This window comes from Saccoglossus kowalevskii, chromosome 5 (genome assembly GCF_978046115.1).
Source record: "Saccoglossus kowalevskii chromosome 5, keSacKowa6.1, whole genome shotgun sequence".
NCBI classification, from domain to species: Eukaryota; Metazoa; Hemichordata; class Enteropneusta; family Harrimaniidae; genus Saccoglossus; species Saccoglossus kowalevskii.
Window position 1 is genome coordinate 40969043 of NC_140645.1, and position 21812 is coordinate 40990854.

At 35.1% G+C, this 21812-nt stretch overlaps 1 protein-coding gene across 1 annotated transcript; it reads right to left on the reverse strand.

The window, feature by feature from the left end:
- LOC100368044 (uncharacterized) lies at nt 1-14379 on the reverse strand. Its single transcript, XM_085499716.1, has 23 exons — nt 14284-14379; nt 12391-12690; nt 11788-12105; nt 11109-11426; nt 10585-10704; nt 10200-10277; nt 9819-9881; nt 9509-9562; nt 9302-9390; nt 8934-9047; nt 8631-8769; nt 8343-8459; nt 7310-7376; nt 6965-7132; nt 6587-6710; nt 5856-5959; nt 5345-5444; nt 2650-2806; nt 2413-2479; nt 1910-2062; nt 1050-1218; nt 470-598; nt 1-205 (listed from the first exon to the last, which is right to left on the reverse strand). The coding sequence occupies exons 1-23, from the start codon at nt 14342-14344 to the stop codon at nt 119-121; spliced, it is 3096 nt and encodes a 1031-aa protein (XP_085355842.1). The 5' UTR covers nt 14345-14379; the 3' UTR covers nt 1-118.
- Between the last annotated feature and the right edge of the window lie 7433 nt (nt 14380-21812).

Genomic DNA, 21812 nt, shown 5'->3' on the forward strand with positions numbered 1-21812 from the left:
TTAGATGGCGCTACATATATAAGAAAGATTTATCATTCGACTATATAAAGCCGTACTACACACACTATTTTTACCGGAAGCCGTCAATAATATTTTGGCTATACCAGTTATAGTAAGTCTACATCAAGTTACCATCAGAGCTTTCAGCTTCTTCCTGTATTCCTGTATCCAAGGATATCCGTATTGAAGACCTGCTGGCAATATTCTGGAATATAAATGTACAAGTCACTGTTGATAACACAGAGCTCGCTATATATGTTCCACGTGATTATAATTCCAATAATTCCAAGTAGAACCAATACCATTTTTAGAATGATATTAGGAGATTGAGTAAGGATATGTCAAATGCAAAAGACGCCATCCCGCGGTTTTAATCGAGTTGAAAAGCAAAATGGTGGACATTTTCAATGATAACAATGACCACGTTTGGAATTCAAAATTTAACAGGTACTATAGGCTGTTTACTAACCGAATTGCTTATTTCTTCGCTAGTCGTGTTTGGTCGAACCTGATTAGACGAGTATCTAGGACCACTGCTGAGACTGATACCATGCGTTAGCTCAATCGTTTGCTTCTTGCGTGCCAACTGTGCACGTACCTTGAAATAACATAAGGTTACATTGAGATTAGTAATTATATCATTATTTCACCAGGTGCATATAGATGTGTTCCGCCAGCAATAATTAAATCAACGATTGTAGTGGATTTTAAGCAAGTTCTTGTATTTGTATTAGTATTTAAACCAAAATTAAAATTACAAATAATATTAGACATTTAATTGTGTAACTAAAATACATTTCTATACATTATTTAACGATGACCAATGTACTGTGGTGGGTTGATGTGTTCATGTTAGCATTTACATCTATAGGAGCATTACGGAATAATTCTTATAAAACAATTCTCGCATAGTATGTAGTTATAAACATGATATAGCGGGAACACGTGATTAACCATCATAAATAGAGTTGGTATTCCGAAGTGCGCTTGAAACATATTTTGTTTACTAATTCCCTCAAGAAAATTACTTAATAGTATTTCGATCTTACCTCGGAGCTGTTTACACAGTAAAATAGAAATATGAAGAAACCTTGCAAGGAATTCAAGATAGCGAACATGTATTCGAAGAAAACGGTGTTCTTGTTAACAGACAATAACCCAAACAACCACGTCATGCCTAACAATGGCAGCAAGACAATTGCAGCTTTCAAACTGGCCCTGTTAGAAAACGAACATAGTTTTACTGTTTACTGTTTGATGCCTCGGGTCACGGTATTAATTCTGAACGCTAGCAACAGACTTTTCTTATAATTTCTGAAAAACAATTCGCGAAGACCTTATCCAAATTGCATGTTGTATTTCTAATCATCCAAGCAAACACAACTTGAGTTACGTAGAAAAACAACCCCAATTTGGTAAATAGTATGCAATTTATTTCTCCGACCAGTTGTGAAATCAAGTAAATTTTCGTCGAATTTATTTGAATGGCTTTTCATATTTGTATATGCAAATGAGTTTATAAAGTGAAACTATAACGTCAGCGAATGCTAATGAATGACATTCGACATTGTTGCGATGTGTTAGTATGGTAATGGCGTCAGCGATATAACGCCCTCAACGTTCCTAATGATTTGATGATCGTCTGCAACGTTTGTTGATTGACTAGAGCAATTATATAAGATAGCGCTTCTAGATTTGAAACGTGTCTAATTGTCCACAAATCGTGCCGATTTTTTCAAAAGACTATAGCGACCTCTAAGCTGAGCAACATTTTTTGAGAGCTAAAAAAGCACCTTGAATTGAATGTTATTTTGACAACAATTTACGCAGAAATTTTCCTAATATACACTTAATAAAATGTTATTCCCATTTTACAGTGGAATCAATATAATGCCACTTTGTTACCAACCTGACTTTAGTATACTTATCGTCCTCAGCACAGTTATGCAATTTAGATATAACACGGACCACCATTCCAAGGAACACCACATTTACCAATATGACCAGTAACGCGGGACCCACGAATGCCCAAATAAGCCCACTTGATACTGACAACCAACAACTATAATAAAACATAGTACATACATTTATAACTGTTAATAAATTTTACATATTCATACAAATATAGGTTTGTAATATATTGTAACTATTCATTTCGGTAGGCCGGTATTTCCGTCAATGACAATCAACGTGAACACATGCAGGGACGTTGTTCTCGCAATGAGCTGAACGATGAGATTATGTACTACCTCCTGTTTTTCTGCAACCTACACTTCTGAATTTGCTTTGGTATTGTTTAACTGTAGAACCAGCATGCACATTTTCCTGGTTATCGTACTGAGTAATCGTAGCTAACAACATGGGGGATGTGTAGAATCTTAACGAGAGCAAAGTGCTAATCAAAAAACTTACTTGTCGTCTGTTCCGTAGTGTTCATAATCAATCGCCACAGCAATAACCACAATTAGGAAAGGAATTCCTAGAACAAAGTAAATCAAAACACTGTGATTACTCAAACTCATGACGATAATATTTGGCACAGATTGTACATAATAATTAGTACTATATATGTACTGTCATGGTTACACGATTACAGTTTGGTTACAGTTTAGGCGACTATATAGATTATATGCACACACAGTCACTTACCCCACCCGACGAAAAAGTATGACGTCATTCTCGTGGTTTGGTTACTTTCAAAAACACGAATTAATTTTGCATATAACTGAATTCCTTCCACTAACATCCAACAGAATACAGACGTGAAGAAATAGTGAAGTAACATTGCCACCACCATACAGCCAATCTGTTAATATGTAGCAAATATGGTATACGTTATTTCACTCTAAAATCTATATAGGAAAATCCACATTGATGTAGTTGATATTTAGATAATACATGTTACACCTTCTTATACGCAGTAATGACTTGGGGGAAGCAATTGCAATTAAACACAATTTTAGTAGTTTGTTAACCTCAATTTGAACTTAATCTGAAGGCGCTAAGCCATAATTAGTACAAAGACTTTAGAATATATTTCATTCAACTGTAAATAAAAGTATTCCTCAGAAAATGAAAGTATTACTACATTGTTATCTTCATACGTTATTATTTAGTTCGTTGCAGAGTTTGCGTTGTATTTATTACACCGCCTATTAGCGTGTTTACCTTTGCTTGCAAGGGGTATCACCGCCGGCGTAGTATGTAAAACTTAAAGGAGCACCTTCCAGTTAAGATTAATTTCACAACAAATTTACTTTCTGGATTAAAATAACAATGGATAACAAAAGATAGATTAACATTGTAAACAACATAAACAATAGTGTCCCATGATTCTTTGGTGCAATCCATGGGATTGAGCGGTTCCCCTTTAAGGTAGCAGAATAGTTTTTTTGGCACTTTTCACATTTTTTTTGAAAATCACACGAATAGCTCCCTAAGGCTTGCTACATGCATTGGTGTATTTATTTTATTGAACAAAAATATCTTGTACAAGTAAACTGGTTTTTTTCTTGTTTGCAAACAAATTGCCAAGTTTTTGTTTATCCAGTGTACACCCAACTAGTGCATCTCATTAATATGCATGGTTTACAAACATAACTGAACTGAGGGTAAATAGTTTTAAGTTGAGCCACTTTCTTTATTTGCTATTTACAAACAACTGATAAGATATCTGTTTGTAGTTTACACACAGCTGATAAGATGTGTGCACTGCTGCTTTTCTAGATGAGGAAGTATAGCAAAGACAAAACAATCGCTTTTGAAACACAAACAAATTTTGAATAAACAAAAAAGTACATGAATGTACCACTTCAATGTAATTATGTGTTAACAGAATAAAAACTTAGAAAAGTTTATATGATCCCCATGTCAGAGGAGTTTTCACCAAGCAGGCATACTTGCATGCTTTGGTTTTTCTAAATTCCTAAATTATGTTACATGTAATAAATCTGTCTGATAAATACTTGGTTGTTTTAGCTAATGTACTCATGCGAACAAAATGCACGGCAACGAAATAGTAGCGTGCCCCCCCAGGCCGACGTCTGACATCGGATATGGGCCAGTGTTTCACGCAAGGCAAGGGTTGACTTTTTCGTACGACTTTGGTAAAAAATAAAAGTATCATCTAAAATCTAGGTAGTTTTTATAGATGATAACAGTGAGTCCGGTTACAATTAAATTTTGAAGAGATTCATCTACAAGTATAAGACCCGAGTTTACTGCCACGGTAAAACTCTGTTTTGCGGGATTTAATTGTTAATAGCACAGGAAATGCTACATGCCGGCATACACCACTGGGTCAAATTTTACAATTATTTCATTCACACCAATTAAAAAGCAGGGCAGCTTTCTTCATTAATGTGCAAAATATGCAAAGAAGGAGAGGGTCATCAGTATTCTTTAGTTTAGTTTAGTTGTCATTCACTAATTATGGACGAGATAGTAAGCACGCAAAAATTTCCACAAAAAAGGAAAGCGAGGAAGAAAGAAGAAAAACGTCAAAAGAATGATCACTCCTGTCAAAAAGATGTTGAAAGAGACGATGCTGGGTTGTACAGAACGGATTCCCCCGTCGAAACCAGTGTCAGCCATGAAGTGGGCGAAGAAAGTTTTACCATGAATCAGACTTCGATATAGTGGGTGATACTCCTGTTCAAAACGTTCGAGAGATGTCTGTATCTCGCAGGAAAATATTGTTACCTTCCGACGTAGAAGAAGAAAACGAGAGTGAATGTCACGACCGATCGTTTGAAGACGATTATAGGTGTTTACATTTTTCATGCAAAAAAACTATCCTGCTACCTTAAGCCGTCATAAACACAGATGTAAACATAAGACGTGGCTAAAAGTTCATCACTTCGCGATCATTTGACGTAAAATGGCCAAGGGATGTTAATTATTGTTGATCAATCTCGTCAAAGATGATAAATGAATTATATAAATACACTAAAGGCTAAAATATAGTGTTTACCGGCAAATTACCACATTCACGCGCCTGAAAAAAAACGCTAATATGAACTCAAGGTAATATGAGATAATACGTTTTTAATTACCGGATGTAACTTACGCCGCTGTAACCTGTTTAGTGCGAACACGGTGTATGTATTACCAGTATATCTTCTCTGACTAACAGGCAATCAAACGTAAACCTTCACAGTAGACATGTGTTTATTATTTATTTTTGTTGCATAACAAAGTGCTTGTCCTCCTTTGCCATACTGCCATATAACTTCTTGTAGTGTGTTTCAATCAGTTTTTATGTTGTTTGATGTACTAAACTACCCGTTTGCTCAATAATCCTACAACTTAATAGACCGATGTCTAGAATAATATGTTGACGTACCTTGCTTGCTACGGCTCCAATTCCTGATACAAAGATGACCTGTCCTATTGCAATGGCCAGGCACAGATTGATATGTATGATTCGCTCCTGCGTGAATCGTCTGAAAATAATAACGTAAATAATATTTTAATTATTATTTAAAGCGGGTGGTTCGTCACCTGCGCACGCGTGGGAGTCCCAAGCTAAAAACGCAAAGGCTCATGGGAAGACGCATGTTTGTAAACAATGACACGCTATGGCCGCCTGACGCATGCGCAGGTGACGACCCTCCCGCTTTAATATTCATATGTAGTAAACAAATTAATAAGTTCATGTATGAAATTCTTGTTTCTATCATCACATAGATATTGAATATTATTAACAAATTAGCTACATTGAGTTAACAATTATAATAATATATTTTGCTTACCATGCGAATTGAATCATGGGATAGAGGTTCAAGGTGTAATCGTAGTGCTGGTGCGTACAGTGCTGACACTACATTCGAGTAATGGGAACTATTTCAACTTACCCGAGAATGACGAAAGTTAATATTGTTATTGTTAATGAAAGCAATGAGATACTGCATCCAACCAAGCTTATGATTTCCAACGCCTTCTCGTGGATAATGTCCATCTATTGAGGGAATAAACACAGAAGTTTAAGAAAGTGGAAACGTAATGATATATATAGTAGTGTTGCTTAAGGTGAGGCAACCCGACGAAATTATTCTGAAATCTATCTTTAAAAAGCTGCTCTGACCTAAAGAAAATCGTATAAACCAACACGGACGAATACAGTAATGGTGCAGTAAGTCTGTCATTTTACAAACCTGTGAAAGTATATTTTGTTTTCAAAATTGTGAAACGCATTTTCAATTTGTCCGTTATAAAGGTTGCTAGCTCACACATTGCGGTAATATTGATATGAGACTAAATAAAACTAGCTTATGTTATGCCGTTTAAATTAAATCCATTGCTGTGTAGGCAGTGCCCCGTTTGTTATACCTGACAGAGAACCAGTTGAGAGCTGGAAGGCCCTTCATATAGTGTTCATTATTCCAATGATATTAGTAACCATGACACATGTATTTAAAACAGTGGTCGCACTTATGGGTTAGACTGGCAGACTGACTGGGGGACAAAATGAATCACGTGACTCTCGCTCTCAACGAGATCTATGCAGCAGCCATTAGCGTGTGAGATGTATAGATAGAATGTTTTGTTTGGTTTTGTTTTGTTTATATAGTAAAGTGATATTAACCTCAAATTCATTGACACGCATCAACACAGCAAAACTAGTCAGGTGATTACAATGACATGTGGTCATAGTTTGGTTAGTTTCATATACTTTACATCCAGACGAATTCCATAGCTGCTCTGTAAACCTAGAATAGAACCACGTATTCAATTATATCCCTGCTTCGGAAAAAAACAAACATTAGACATAACATGGAATGGATGACAGTTGTACAGAGATAACATGTTTAGTTTAAATATTCCACCGAGTATGGAATTTTCTTTTTGATATATCTCTTACATGTATTCTATTCATACATTAATTAAAACAAACTGATGACATGGTGTATTAGTATATAAGACGGAACACCCGGGGCGAAATTATTACACTTATTAGACATACTTATCCGTCTCATTAAACTGAAGGAATTCACACGACGTGACGCCCTCTGTGACCGCGTATAGATGTCGAAAAGTAATTATTATAGGCGAGTCTTCAGGAAGTGTTTCAGACAGTGCTGGAGAAATTGTAGTGGATATGATGGCGCTGTTTAACAAACCAATGCCATTGCTGTCTCAAAGAAAGGTACATTATAAGTTAATAGTGTAGCATTTGAAAGTACAGACAACTTAAATAATGTTATATACCCATCTTTCATATATACTTAAGAAAATAATCACAAATTGAAAGAAGCCCCGACTCACCAATAAATGTACGTGAACATTGTCAAATTAGAATGCGCCTTACCCTACATTATCAGTACCAACTAACACCTCTGGTTTTTCGTATATAGCACTCACAATTACTAGTGTACCTGTGATATTTGGAAAAAACATTAGTATCAACCGTCAGAATCAACGCATTGTTTGTATTCACACACGGTTATTTTTAAACCAAAGTTCAACTCTGACGTATGTATATTCACTATCTGAAATTTTTATAACGTTACAAAGAACTAACATGTAATCATTAGATAGCAGACAGTCAGGAAATTATTATTTTGTAGTTGTGTGCAATTATTGATCTATGGTGTAATCGTATAAACTATAACCTCTGATGCATATTCGTTAGTTAAGCTGTCACGTGTTTATACACTAATAAACAGTAGATCAAAAGCTTCCATAAAATAAGTGAAGAAAATGAACTGAAACATTTTACAGATAGAATAAATAACATGAAATCTCTTGAACACTATTGTTGGATCAAAATAAACAGGATCCCTATGATCATTATGGCATATGAATTATGAGTTGGGGAAATTGTTTTTAAAGAGGTAAGAACATTTCTTAATAAACACAGAAATGAAAGTAGTATGAATTCACCATGAGATTTATTGTCAATTTTACTTTTATTCAGTCTCAAATATGTATGATTTTTCCTTCTTTTTTTCCTTTCCTCTTTTTATTTTGTTGCCGTTCCGAAGGCTAAATAAATATTATATTTATTTAGCACATAAATGTCACGAGGTTGCCAGAATACTTGTATATGTCATAGTGTTGCGGTATGTTTAGACAAAATGAATGACGTGTGTAAGGATGGCGGTCACATCGTGCATTCGAATGTATACGTCCACGTGTATACATTTCTATACTCAGTATATGACTCACATAGTATGCACGTAGTCTTGAAAGACGTCATTCAATGACATAAAACAATAGCACACATTGCATTGTGTTTACACAGCTAAAAATAACATAAAATAGCAATATCATGTTACACGAAATCAAATTGAGCTTGCTGTGTGATTGATAAAGCACACACGGACTATTATGATGCCTACCAGTTGTAAGGAGTTCACCAGGTATTTGTATCGTAGCGTAGAAGTCCGTCTGCTCCGCGGGGAACTTGAATGCGTTCGAAGAGAGTGTGTCGCGGGTGAGAAGCTCGATGTACATACCTGAAATGTACATTTCATATGTTAGTAAGCAAGGTGGAACATTTATGTTCAATCCTTATTCGTGTATGTAATGATGTACATATGTCAACGAATGCTGAAGTAAAAAAGCATGGTCGATCTGTCGTCATTTTTATTAATATCATAATAATAATCTGAGATTAACGAAGTTACCTTTCTGAATATCTTCGAAGTGAAAATTCATGGAGTCTTTGGTCATATTATGCGTTAGTATTTCTTCCATGACCGACACACCCAATGCGTCTATTGTCGTTGTCAGACCTGCGCAGTTGTCGATATTACAGTTACCAACCTGAAATAGAAATATGATGACACACTAAGTAAAGACGAAGAATCAACTGTAGGCGGTCCAATGTGTGAACTTATTGCTTCTGTTCATTGCTGTCATTTATTTTTTAAGTTTTTATATTTCGCCATTTTATTAATTATATAAGTTAACAATTATGGTGCACTTACCTGAGACACATCCTCTGTTAGAATATTTATTGCTTCCGTGAAGACTGTGTCAAAAGATGCAAATATGACGTCATCTGAACTTGGTTTTGTCACAATTGAGGCCACGTCAAATAACTGGAAGTGAAATAATGTATGTATTATACAGACTTGCAGTGGGTCATAGTGAACGCATTCGTCACTGATAAGCATATATGGCGAAAATAGTTTAGTAAATGAGATCCTGTGAAATGGATTTAGAGAATCGAATATACATTTGAATATCACTTTGGTATATTGAACGTTTTTCACTTATATACACTTATATCACGTATCTCACATCAAAATTTGATTACAGAATAGCAAAAAGATATGTATACACTGTGACTGACCTGAGAGCCCCAGGATGTATCATTCGTTAGCTGTGGACATGATCTATCTATGTAGTTAGATAAACTATGGCACTGCAAGAGTTCACGACCTGTGTAAATAGTGCGACACAACAACAGTTTACATCAAAGACATACATTAGAAAGATGGTAGAGTATATGCCTTGTCTGATTGTACATGATAACATATGTTCAACTTTACTGTCTTACCTGTTTCTACTACTACGTCCATTATACAGCGATAACAAAGGCATTCACTCCAATCTGTGAAACGTAATGTCCGTGGAATATAAATAACATATTTTCACGTGTAATACACACAACATACAATGACACTGACAATACATCTACTTAACAACAAGAGAGGATCTTCTTCAAATACAATACAACATGGCATCAGGTCGTGAGATAGTAAGTGCCAAGTAGATAACACACTGATTCCCTCATATTGCGTGAATGAGTTCACAACTTGCATGCGTCCATAACAACAATGATGAAATAATAACCAGTCCGTACTTACTGTCATACAAGTGGATGTAGTAAGGTCCATTAGTGATATTACTTGGTAAAACACGTATGTGTCCTTGATATAAATACGGAAAGTAGTAAAAAAGGATATAATTGATTTATTACAAGGCACTACGTCGGTATCATGTAATGTGAATAATAAATAAAGTCGCCATACAGTTCTTCCTGGTTCGCACATATTTGGCGTATAAATAAATAATATAATTATCACATTATGATTGGGCAAAATAGAGGTGCGTTTTAGGGAACCGAAAATCAGTTAGTTAGTTTTGTGCAAATTGGATATTCACGCACGATCAGTTGTTTTTTTCAACATTGAACGAGAAATGATACTTTATCTAATGCTTCAAGTTTATGAGCATTACTCACTTACCCTGTGTTATGCCGGTGGAGTTTGCAAGTTTATAACAACTGCACCTGTAAAGTCCCGCGTCTACTATGCATTTGTCATCTATAAATAAAGTATAACTTTCAGTAAAACGGAAGTAGTTATACAAAAGATATTTTATTGACCCCTTATTCAAATTAAATACCGTACCATATAAAACATATGCAAATTAATCTACATTATTTGTTCACATTAATGTCTTTTTACATCAATATATTATGACATAATTTACATATTGTGTATCAGCTGTAAAATATAACCGACTTTTCATTTTGCATATTACATCCACACACTGTGTTGTTGAAACCTTTGTACTTAAATTGTATTTACTAGATTCAGTTCCACCGCCTTATAACAGGCTGATATGTACCTTGGGACAAACCATTGTCACATCCCTCTGGTCTCAAGCATAAACACTGGTACGATCCATGTGTGTTAATACACTGATAACTATCACCGCACATATCAACCGCTAAACACTCATCATGGTCTAAGTAATAATGAAAACAGGCAATAATGAAAAACATTTCTAATTATTAATATTATATCAAGAAAAAGATAAAAATAGAACGTGCCAACGCACTTGTAATTTGTAAATTTGTGTTAAAAACAGATATGCAAAAAACACATAAGCATATAGTAGTAATGCCTCGTATAATGTTTTATGTGTCTTTAAATGGGAAATAACGTGGAGATGAATCAATTTCAAATGTTATAGAGTTCATAATATGTCTGCCTCAGATAATGATAGATATTTGGTAAACATAACTACCCCTATATAAACATGGCGGTTAGTATGGATTATACATTCAATGTGGTTCTATGGATAGTGGTTGTTTATGTATTCATGCCATTCAAATATATTCTGTAGTATATAACGAAACAGCTACATGCCTGTTACTGTTAACGTGGCGGTCGACGAAACGATCATATCATCAGCACCTGAAGCCAGAACCTTACACTGGTATGGTCCACTGTCTTCCAATTGAAGATTGGATATATGTAGGTTGTATTCTCCCACAGAGGTGTTTCCTGCTATGGTGTATCTTTCACCATCACACACTGTGTCATTAATGATTAAATCATTGCTTATTGTTGTGCCATTCTGAATCCAGTTGAGGATCCCTTTTTTATAATTGACCTCACAGCGCAGGATGGTGTCCTCAAATTGTGTAGCGAAAATATCAATTGGCTGTCTTCTGAAATGCTGGACTGTAAGGGGTAAATTTACGTTAGCTAACCAGGAAACATTATGACACAGCGCACACCGATGAGGTTTTTTTAACCACATCACTTGGAAACAATAATCATGGGCCCTTCTTTATATGCAATCAAACGCCGAACATAACATAATAATGCGTTGTACGTTATAGCAAGGTATATACCTCGTGAAGGAGGGAAATAGTAGCATTATATTTCTGACAACGACGTCACACAATATCTAACTATTATGAACAATGAATTTCTTACGGTTAGAGAGCGGCTTCAGAAAGTGGTAATTCTATCACCAAATAAATTCACGCCGATATTAAATGGGTGAATGATTCACTTTTTGACTGAATGACTCACTTACCTAAAAGCACAGTGAGAAGGTGATTGGATGATGTAATCAAATCACTATTGCCAGCAGCGTCCACAATACATTGATAAACGCCTTCATCTACGGACTCGGTTGGGGAAAACAGCAGGTTAAATTCGCCATTTGCGATGTCTCCCACAATACTGGTTCGTTCACCATTTACAAGAACGACCTCATCGTTACTGATTGACACGCCGTCGTGCAGCCAGTGTAACACACCGTCCTTATTATCAATGGAACAATAAAGTGTTGCATCATTTCCTTGAATTGCCGTTGTATCGTTCGGTTTTATCCGGAACGACTGAGAAGGATCTAACGGGTAAGATCAGATTGAGAGAAGAAACTTATGAGCACCGATTTTATAATATGCAGAGAATGAATTTCATCCAATACTTTATATAGGATTAAGTAAACTGTGTTTGGCTATAACTGAAACAAATTTAACACATTTAAATATTGACCTATGACGTTACGTTTGATTAAATTATATGTATATGCATAAAAGTTATACATATTTCTCCGAAACACCATGTAATATGTATCAATAGTTTTTTTTGAATCGCGATTTCCTACCACAGTTCAGACGTTAAATATTACCTTGCACAATCAAAATTGCAGGACTTGAAACCAAACCAGTGTCGGTTGTGCAGACGTACTCTCCATTATGTGCTGTTTCCAGAACACTAATCACCAGAAAATAATCTTCATTTGTAACCGGACTTTCGATGGCGTAGGCTGGATCTGATGTTATGATCACTTCGTCCATACTTAGAGTAACGCCATCTTTCAACCAGATGCACGCACCAGTCTTGCCCGCGATGGAACACTTTAGTGTAACAGAATCGCCAACAATGTACCCACCTCCCACAGGAGCTTCAAGGAATGTTTCGACGCATTCTACATGTAAAACACGCATGTTTGAGTTAACACTGTGTTAAATGTAATCGTATTATATCACTCGTGTACGTTTATCTTGACTAGATCGTTTGTGATTTATAACCAGAAAAGTAGTTGGTAAAATGAATGGAATAGCAAATTTGTTATGATAAGGTGGAGAGTTGTGTTGATTTTGTTGCATGTGTTTCATGTCTTATCACGCGGAATTAATTTCCTCGTCGTTTCAAGTTACACACTAAGAATTGTATGTGAGGTGTATTGTTGATGGTTATTGTGCCAGGTCGAGTTTCCACTGGGCTTGATGGGAATCGCTGGACATTGGCCAAGGTTATGTAAATTGCCCGTAGTAGCGAAAACCGTGTCATTCTAGCATTCTTTGAATGTTAAGATTAAACATATATTTTACAAACATTTTCACATTTTACAGAACACCGAAAAGACCACATTTTAACACGACATGACACCAATTTGAGAAGGCTACTTGTTTATACTGGGGGAAGGGGAGGTCCCGCGAAATATGATTCCGCCCATGTAATCAAGCCAGGTGTAATACTTTTAATACAGCTCCCAAGGCATATGTTCATTTCAATAATGAATTCAGTTGTATTACCGGGAATGTTGTTTATTGCATTCCATGTAATAACTACGGAAAACTATATACTGATTCTACAGTGTATCGACTAGGAGATCGTTTCGCTAAACATATACGACATAATATATACTTTAGGAAAATTGTTTTTATCCGGTTTTATTTCAACTAAGGCTTATCGTGGAGGAAACTATATTCCGCCTTGGAACCAAAGAACCACATATAATTAACAAACAATTCAACTCATTCCCTGTTCTTACTATCTAGTGCATGTATACATGCACTTTTGCCAAATCTTTTATAGTGCTTTTGCGTGTCCTTACGTTCTTATGTATAAACATGTTCTCCGATGCCGTTGATAAAGAGTCATTGCTCGAAACGGCTAACTATTTTGAAAAGTTACTTAGGGCAACGATTACCAAAGATTACTGCTATATACTATAGGATATTTTGATGTTTGTTGGCTTATTCTCCTACATGAAGTTACTGAAGATGTGCACATTCAATTACATGTCTTCAGTAAATTTATAATAATATTTAGAGGGAACTTAATATTGATTTTAGTACATTAAATTACCACAATATTGAGCTGCTATTGAACTACCCCAAAACATTATTATAGAGATTGGCGTTAGATTCTACCAATAATAAACAATTGCCGCAATAGTACATTGGCAATATATCATGTTTCTAAATACGTTATTCTAACATTTGACCATCTAAACGACCTTATTCCTTTCAGTTTTCTGTCAACTCTCACGTTTTTTGAGGCAATGCAACCACGAATTACATCTCTATAAAAATTTCCAGCATGACAATGACTCGTTTGAAGAGCAACTCAAGAAAATCCTAAAATGAACATACATTTGCACCTGACGTTGTTAATTGCCAATTAAGATGTTTTACCCCCATATCAGTATGAATTATCTGGTTGTGTACCATATAGCTTATAGAAAAGACGACTTGTATTACAACAAATATATATATATGTGAAATGCCCTTACCTACGTACTGCTTGAGTGATATAATAACTATAACACAACACGTTTCCCAAAATATCCGCATATCTAGAATCACCCAGGAAAAAACATGTCAGAGGTGTGAAACACGCCGTGGGAATGAAAAGCCCGATTGCCGCAGTCATGACGCATACAACTCGTTTATTTGCGTTTCTCGTGTTCTCGTCCTAATGCAAATGTGTATGTATGTTTGTTCGTTGGAGCAATTACTACACCACTGTAATTTCATCAAACAGATCTGGATGGAAACTTGGTAAATCCGACTCTAGCTCTTACATTGATTGGAGACTCTTATAAAATATATGTACCCGTATTCACGTCTCTTATAATCAGAATAAATTGCTCTTCAAATAAGATTTTGGTGTAGGTACATTAATCACGACGATACATTTGAATAACCAATTATTACGAATTGTATATAAGATTGCGAGCCTGTTCATTCGTATTCGCATTCGTATTCAGTGTCAATTGAGTTAAACGTATAAAAGTCAGTAGAAATTTAAGCAACACCGTTCATTTTTTGAAACACTGACAATTAAGTCACGATAATGTATTAGCTATTCGTTTTAAATGCCAACTAATCGAAATATGTTTCCCATCTATTTTTGTCTTTCCAAAATCTGTTATAGTGCGTGTTTCACTTGAGATAACCACCGGTGAGCACATAGTCAAGTGGACTTTCTAGTAATTTAAAGTGAGTTGTATCAGGAGTGATTCTATACGTATATATGACACAGTATTCCGTCTGTGTCCCACACTATATGAACGGCAGTTGCATACATATTTTAGTTGTTGTTCTTCCAAAAAAATGTATTTCCTAGTAATATATTTTGTCTTGAAAACGTGGAAAGCATTCGACGTTCAAAGATACCATTGACGCACATGAAATTTATATCGTGTATCCATGTGACAAAAGCTGTATTTTTTATTTTATCACATGATACTATTTCAGTCTAATTCCAGCACGAGTTCACAAATAGTCTTCGTCTGTCGTACAATTGATATTTACACAGTGAGGTTTAAACTAATTATCGTAAAACATGAAATTCATCTTCTTGTAATCAAATTCGCATGGTTAACAAATATCATTCCATTTGTACACGTGTTTGCACACGTGTTCTGGCAGATTAAGTTTCGTTATACAATTGTTTACAGTGTATATTAAAATGTCAACATACGTATACTTATTAGATTATTCCCGCTGCTGAAAACATTTCATTACTACCAATATATACACTAAGAGATATAAATTGGAACGCTTCTTACCTCACTGACGATTAGTTGCATACAATGTAAATTTTAATTGCTGTGACAATGTACTATGATGAGCTAAGCTAACTAAAGTAGTTGATTAGGACCCATATCCCAATTATTGGAAGGGACATTATTGGCGTGCAATCTGTAGGTTTTTTTAGAAAACTTGGTCACGAAATGTTTAGTCCTAAATTTCTGTGAGACGCCATTTCACAAAAACAAGGTGAACAAACTTACAAAATGAAAACACTATAGGAGTGCCATATGTGATTCAGCAAAATACGTTGCAAGTACAATCTATATCTTTTTACTTCGTGACAGGTTGGTAAAATCCTGAATGAAAGAAAACTACGAAACATTAAACAAAACGTTATGTAGAATATCATATCAATTTCAATGTCGGTGATATGTATGACGCCATCATAGTCGCAGATAATAATTTTAATGTATTTTTTACATTTCAGCTAGACCTAACATGAGCATACCGAAACAAAGATGTATAGGGTCATTTCAATTTAAATGTTCAATAAATGAGATAAAATAAAGATGTCATTACCAACAATGTCAACCACCAAGTATTGAATTTTGCGATACGCTTTTAGCATAAGTCATAATGTTTGGTTCAGTACGCACACAATGTGACAGATGCATGTTTCTGTATTTGTTGTAAACCGATGATTCCTGGTATCGAGGTTGATGATATGCAACTTAAAAATTATTGCGAATTAAGGTGTTATGTGTTAATGTTTCTATTTACCACTTCCCGGAGCTTGCACACTGACGCAATAGGAAATCATCCATATAGTAATTGACTAATCGGTGCAATGTTGCGATACATAGATAGCATAGATAGCTTAAGCTAATTTAGGATGGATTTGTTCAGTGGAATTATTTTTTGAGAGCGCATACTAATTTATTACATTGTTACTGTCACATCGCAAGGTCACATCATCTATGCCTCTGACAGTTAGTTCTGTGTTCTGTAGCGCCCTCATTGTTCAAACAGAGAAACTTCATATGTATGCTTGAATCAAAATTGCGTACATACGTTGAGACGAAGTCGGAGCTTATGTACAAGACAGAATTTAACAGCTCGAAAAAAACGTTCAACAGATACGCTTCTCTCTGATTGGTTTGACAGTTAGGTAATAGGATTGGTTAGACAATCAGACAATCTTGTAAATAGCTTGACTCATAGATGAACATAGACATGGAACATAGATGGCTATCAATATTTGATAACAGCGCCCTCATTCTTCATGAATATGTCAACATAAGGATTAATAGTCGAGCAACTATGTTTTCTTATGACCGTTCATTCGCTGATCACCAGGTTAAGCACCAGTGCATCTGAGTTTATAATTGGAGGAGACTTTAATACTTGTCTGTTCCCAACAATAGACAAGTCAGGTGGCGCAACCATATAGCAATCAAAGTATGCTAATGGGATCAAAGAATTAATTGATGAATTTGATTTGTTTGACGTTTGGCGTGTTCTCAACCCAGACGCGAGGCGTTACACCTGGAGACGCAGCAACCTACTTATTCAAAGCAGGCTAGATTTCTGGTTACTGTCCCGCAATTTGAATTACAGTGTTATTAAGTGCGACATAAAGCATTCCATTAAGTCTGATCACAGCCTTATTTCGTTAAGTTTAAAGTTTGGTTCTAGTGAAAGAGGTAGGGGCTTTTGGAAGTTTAATGCGAGTTTACTAGACGACAACAAATATACACAACTGATTACCCAAACAATTGATAATCTTAATGTAACATATAATAATTTTACTGACAAACGATTAAAATGGGAAATGTATAAATGCGAAATACGTAGGGAAACGATTACGTATTCCATTCATAAAAGAAAAACTTTAAGCAATAATTATCGTGATTTATCTAAACGACTAGAAACTTTGGAAAAAGAAATTAACGAACATAATGATGAGAGTAAACTTAACGAATATGTGGCGGTGAAATCAGAATTTGAGAATTTGAATAATACACTTACTTCAGGTGCAATTATACGTTCACGGGCACAGTGGATAGAGGAGGGAGAGAAGTGTACAAAATATTTTCTAAGTCTTGAGAAACACAATGCAAAAATAAAGTCTATGTCTTCTATTATTACTGACGACGGTACATGTACCTCAAACATGAAAATAATTCTAAAAGAACAGCATAATTTCTACTCCAAATTATATAGTGAACAAAGTTTGCATAAAAATGACCCAGATTCTGTTCGGAAAGCAGAAGATATTTTTGTTAACCAGCCAAATATTCCGCAATTGAGCGAAGATCAAAGGCAGACATGTGATCGTGACTTAACTTTAATTGAATGCACGCACGCACTTTTCTCTTTAAAAAACAATAAATCTCCGGGTTCAGATGGTTTCACCCCAGAATTTTACCGTTATTTCTGGTCAAAAATTGGGAACATAGTATTAGATTGCTTATTGTGCACATTGGAAGTAGGTGAACTTTCCATTGAACAAAAAAGGGGGGTAATCATACCGATACCAAAAAAGGACAAGGATTTGCGTCACCTAAAGAATTGGAGGCCTGCCACGCTGCTAAATACGGATTATAAAATCTTAACAAAAGCCCTGTCCAATAGACTTCATGATATTTTACCACAAATTATTCACCCGGATCAAACTGGCTATATCAAGGGTCGCTATATCGGTCACAATATTCGATTGATCGTTGATGTATTACATGAAAGTTATTTGGGTAATGTCACAGGTGCTCTCATATTCATTGATTTCTTAAAGGCCTTCGACTCTATTCGCTGGTGCTTCCTGTTACGTGCTTTGCGTGCGTTCAATTTTGGATCCATTTTCTGTCGGTGGGTCAAGGTACTCTATAGTAATATAGAGAGCTGCGTCAGTAATAGTGGGTTTTCGACTCCTTTTTTTAAACTAGAGAGGGGTATTAGACAAGGATGTCCCATCTCTGCTCTGCTTTTTATTATTTCAGTGGAGCTTCTAGCAATTTATATTAGAGGCATTAGTTCAATTGCGGGTTTAACACTTTTTGATACAGCTGTGAAGATTTCACAGCTAGCAGACGACACCACACTTTATCTACGCGATGATATTTCAATTCAGAACTCACTGAATGCGCTCACTCGTTTTTACTTTGCAGCTGGTCTAAAAATTAACTATGACAAAACACAGGCAGTTTGGTTAGGACAGTATCGCTTTCTGGAAAAAAAGCCATTTCGTTTAAAATGGACACAGTCACAAGTCTTGTCATTGGGAGTCTGGTTTGCCCATGATAACGAAAATCTGATTAAAATAAACTACACTACACGGTTAGAGAAAATGAAAAGTATCTTAAATATCTGGCAGCAACGGGATCTATCTTTATTAGGTAAAATAACCATTATTAAATCTCTCGCCATTTCTCAGATCTCGTACATTAGTTCGGTTCTTTATACACCGGATTGGGTGATTAACCAAATGCAGACACTAATTTATAAATTTCTATGGTCTGGAAAAAATGACAAAATAAAGAGAAATGTGATCACGAGAAAGATAGAGTGTGGTGGTCTAAACATGCTGGACTCTCGTAGTTACATGAATTCTTTGAAATGTAACTGGATTAAACAATTTATTAATCCAACTGTAGCCAGTTGGAGATTAATTCCAGAAAGTTATTTTAATGTATATTCTGTATGTGATTTTATTAATGGAAAATTTCATCCATCTGCCATTCCAACCACACTACCCCGATTCTATAAACAAATTGTTGAATGTTACTCAAAGTTGTCTGCTGACGATACAATGACAAAGCATGACATTCTGAACCAATCACTGTGGTATAATATCCATGTTACAAGTGACAAAAATACTTTATTCTTTAGAAATTGGTTTAGAGCAGGCATTCTTTACGTAAAAGACATCTTTAATGAAAAAGGTTTATTAAATGTAGATAGGTTATTAAATAAATTCAATATAAGATCATTCAACATTTTGAATTATTTAACAATAAAGGCGGCCATCCCATCTCGATGGAAGACAATTTTGTATGAAGGTCAGAGGTCACGAACCTGCAATACAATAACTTGTAATGTACTATCCTGCAAACAATATTACAATCTATAAATACTCTTGAAGTGCCAGCTATAATTGCAGTTAACAAATGGTCAGCAATCTTTGAGGACATTCAAAATGATCAGTGGGTACAATATTTTAATATGTCATTTAATATTACCTGTGAAACTAAACTCCAAGCTTTTCAATATAAAATACTCCATAGAATCTTTCCATGTAACACTAGGTTACATAAATGGGGTATAATAGATACTGATTTATGTAACGATTGTGACAAGGTCGACACATTATGTCAGTTCATATTCCAGTGTAAAATAATAAATTGTTTTTGGAGTGATTTAACACGCTGGTATGAGGTAGCTATATCTGATTATAAACCATTATCTTGTAAAGATGTAATGTTTGGATTAATACCACTTAATAGAGACAATTTCATTATGAATTACTGTATTTTACTTGGAAAATGGTACATATACAAGCAAAACTATTTCAGAAACCGTTCTTTTCATATTAGTTTTAATGGCTTCTTACGAGAATTGAAAAATAAGATTCTAGTTAAAAAAAAGGCAAGCACAAACTGCTGGCAAATTCCAAGAATTTACTTCATTGTGGGCTGTAATTCTTAATCTATTATTATAAGCCTGTACATTCATTGCATATTTATAAATACCAATACTTTGCCACCTACCACTATTGTTTGTGATGTACTTTTATATTATTTGTTAATAAAAAAAAATAATAGTCGATCTGTGGCATTTATGCAATGCAAAGGCATAATGAAAAACATTACTATAATTGATGTAAGACAATATGTTTACATCTATCGCCTCGCTGTTAAAATTAGAGATTGAAATCTAAGATTAAATTGTGATGTGTTGTCAAGTGGGTTGCAGGGTCATTTTCCGCGAAACAGGGAACATCTTCCCAGCGCCAGTTGCTAGAAAAAGTATAGAAATGTTGTTGCCAATATGCCTAGATAATATTACGATTGACGTGATCTTAAGCATTGCAAAATCCATATTGAAAAGCTCGACTGCTGGCAACCAGTGGTGATATAATTAATATTCTCCGTTTATTTAGCAAATTCGTTTTATAATGTAAACACATAATTTGATGCAATTTGTCGTGGAGGTATCTTCAGCGGAGATCTTTTAGAGGTGTCCATACTAAGAAACCTTCTTGGGTTATTTCTTTGATTTTTTGGTCAAAAATAATATTTACAAAATATCAATAACCATGAATTCTCGCAATTGTACATGCTGATGTATAATGATAAATACTTTGTCCTTCATTTTGGAAGTATGTGAAAATTACGAAGAATATATATCAATAATTGGGGTTTAATAGCTAGTCAAGTTATTAATTATGCATATATATAATTTCCATAACACACAATTAGCATAACTTTGTATTGCAAACATATATAACAATACAGATACAAATTTTGTGTGAACAATATAACAAAACAATATAAACAAAAGTCGTGACTGGTGTGTTCGTTCTAGACTACTCTTAATGGAAGCTATTTGATATAAATAAAATAAAAAGTTTCCAACCGAGCGGTTGTCTAAATAGTCTAATTTAGTGGTGTTCTGGTGGGCCCTACCTAGTTAATCTATATTTATTCTAATATAAACATGATAAAGGGGTTGATATAACCGTTCTGCGATTTGTAACAAATAATATGCCTATAACCATGGCTTTATTCACGAAATAAAACTGCGAATTTGGCGAGCCGAACAACCGTGAGATGTAGATGATAGCGCCCTCATATCTTTAAAATAGAACTCGACCCTGCTGTATATATATTGTAGAAGTCAGGCAAGGTCTCGGTGCGTGACAATCATGTGTATCGTACAACATTTTGTTAGACCGGGACTGGCCAATAAAACTATTCCGTGCAGATACTGGAAGATAATCAAAGAACAAGCACAACGCTGATGTTTATTGAATATAAAGCTTACACACTTATGTTTTTGGCTTTTCCTTGATGGAAGGTTGTAGTGAAGCAATTCTTGAAATGTTTAGCAATGTATATGTGCGTCTATAGCACATGTATTACATTTAAAACGATCTATATCCGTCTGAATTCAAATAAAAGTCGCATTTGTTGCAATCACATGTATACAACTATGTATGAGTGAAAATGGTAAATGCCCTGTTTGTGTGTATGTGGGAGCATAGTGGGGTGTCATGAGGGTATTTTCC